We start from the raw sequence: 2161 nt of genomic DNA, 5'->3' as shown, positions 1-2161 counted from the left end.
AAAATATATATCAAACAGAGAGTAAAAGCCAGAAACACAATAGCTATTACGTTTGAAAATAATAAACAATAACTAACTAATTAATTTATAATTAATATCTATCGAGGTTTTGTGAGTTTATTACTGTACAATTGTACTAACAAAACGGTCAGATACATATTAGTCTTGTCGCACACTATCATAGCCAAGTTCGTATTCACCGTTTGACTGCTACTTTGGACAGTTGTCAAAAAAAATTACCTTTCGTCGCTTTTGTTTCACGGTGCGTGTGTTTTCAACAATTTCCAGACTGAAAATCTATTTTAATCACATATTACTTGCCTTTTTGATGCGGTATTAGTATAATTGCAAATAAACCGTATTGCACACCGTTTGAAGGAGAATCAAGTACGTATTATGCATTATGACAACATAGTTTCAATAAATGTATAGTCATCATCTGCTTACCTTGATTCGTCAAGGCCCTAAACAATATTGATACTGTTTTTTTTTTAATTTGCAGCTGTTAGATCCCAGTATTCTACAATGGAGGAACGCACCGGGTCGGAACGCATCTACGGTGGTTGCGAGGGACCGGACGCGATGTACGTCAAACTGATCTCATCGGATGGACACGAGTTCATAGTGAAACGAGAGCACGCACTGACATCGGGAACAATTAAGGCTATGCTTTCCGGTCCAGGCCAGTTTGCGGAGAACGAAGCCAATGAAGTTAATTTTAGAGAAATCCCGTAAGTTAGCTTTATGTTGATTGTCCAACCCGAGTTACACGCAATTACATAATTGAAATTCATCTCGTTTAAAAGGCGCTTATCACCAGCTAGCCTGCTTAGAGATTACGCCGGCCGTTTTGTGTTTTATTGTTTCTTTTGCTTACGTTTTCCACTCTGCTGATCAAACATGAACTTTGGAACCTGATTGAATATTCGTAACCAATTTTTTTGTTTCATTTTGGGAACGATTTAATGACGCATTCGTATGAATGATAAAGGGTTTCTACTTTTACCACACATTATCGTCGGCGCTTCGAATTTCGCCGACAGACGAGGCTTGATCAATGCCGGTATAGTTATTGCTATTGTACTAACAAACAATACTTCTAAGACGCATTTAAAAGTTGATAATGCGATATGTTATGTGATAATTGAACCGTTTTGTTCAAAGTCATATTAGTAAAAATTGCAATAGTTCTGACGAATGACAAATCTAGATTGATTTAAAACATAATACATCAATAAGACAATAAAGAACTAAACTGTATTCTTCAACTTTTCCAGATCACACGTGCTAGAGAAAGTTTGTATGTACTTCACGTACAAGGTGCGCTACACCAACAGTTCTACAGAAATTCCCGAGTTCCCCATTGCGCCGGAGATTGCATTGGAGTTACTGATGGCCGCCAATTTTCTAGATTGCTAAAAACCAGATTTGCCTGTAGCGTAATATGAGAGACAGTAAATAGCGACGAACGAGTAAACGGCGATGAATGAACGGTTGAATAAAACATTTTGAACTCGAACAAATCTAACGATAACATTATGGAAGGTAAATCAAGAAAGAATTATTATCGATTGAGTTACCACCCGCCATCAGTTTGTGAATTGAACAGTTACATCTTCAAGTCGCGGTGATGAAAGTCTAATACTCTGCGGTAAACAATGGCTAACGTTTTCTCTCCTGGCCGATATGTGGTGGCTTTAGCGTTTTTCATTCGCATATACCCTTATGAGAATCAAGCATAGCTATTTACGATGTAAAGTGAACATACTGAATCATATTTAAATTATATAAATCTAAGTATCATAATTTATTCGTTATGTGTTGTTTTTCTTTATTTGTCTTGTTTCATAACAACCAAGCACATCGCGAAAAAAATTGATCGGGATTGAAATACAGAAGCCTGCGTTCTTTACTTCAATACACGATATTCTATCTCAACATACATTCGCATTTATTTATTTGATTGATGTGAATGATTTTGCTTTCCGCAATGTTGGGTTTATTTCTTTCACATCTGTAAGATTTGTAGTCCGTTACATTAACTTGGATTTATGGTAGAATATGCAAAATATTTGAAGGGCTGACACTAAATGGAAAATTACAAAGCGATTGTTATGCTGAAAAATATTGTGATTAAACAATGGTAGCATGAGGTAATGGA

General features: G+C 36.0%; 1 protein-coding gene across 1 annotated transcript; it reads left to right on the top strand.

Annotated features, from left to right (window-relative positions):
* Nucleotides 1-227: 227 nt before the first annotated feature.
* Nucleotides 228-2161, top strand: LOC131437900 (elongin-C). Its single transcript, XM_058607556.1, has 3 exons — nucleotides 228-387; nucleotides 503-731; nucleotides 1278-2161. Exons 2-3 carry the CDS (start codon nucleotides 526-528, stop codon nucleotides 1417-1419), a joined length of 348 nt encoding a protein of 115 aa, XP_058463539.1. The 5' UTR covers nucleotides 228-387; nucleotides 503-525; the 3' UTR covers nucleotides 1420-2161.

Source organism: Malaya genurostris, chromosome 3, assembly GCF_030247185.1.
Source record: "Malaya genurostris strain Urasoe2022 chromosome 3, Malgen_1.1, whole genome shotgun sequence".
NCBI lineage: Eukaryota > Metazoa > Arthropoda > Insecta > Diptera > Culicidae > Malaya > Malaya genurostris.
Note: the sequence above shows the minus strand (reverse complement) of the source record. Positions and strands in the feature narration are given on the sequence as shown.

Bases quoted from the DNA above. Each gene is read 5' to 3' on its own strand.
- LOC131437900 (XM_058607556.1), top strand. From the start codon at position 526: ATGGAGGAACGCACCGGGTCGGAACGCATCTACGGTGGTTGCGAGGGA. The intron at 732-1,277 runs GTAAGTTAGCTT...CAACTTTTCCAG, and splicing joins GTTAATTTTAGAGAAATCCC to ATCACACGTGCTAGAGAAAG.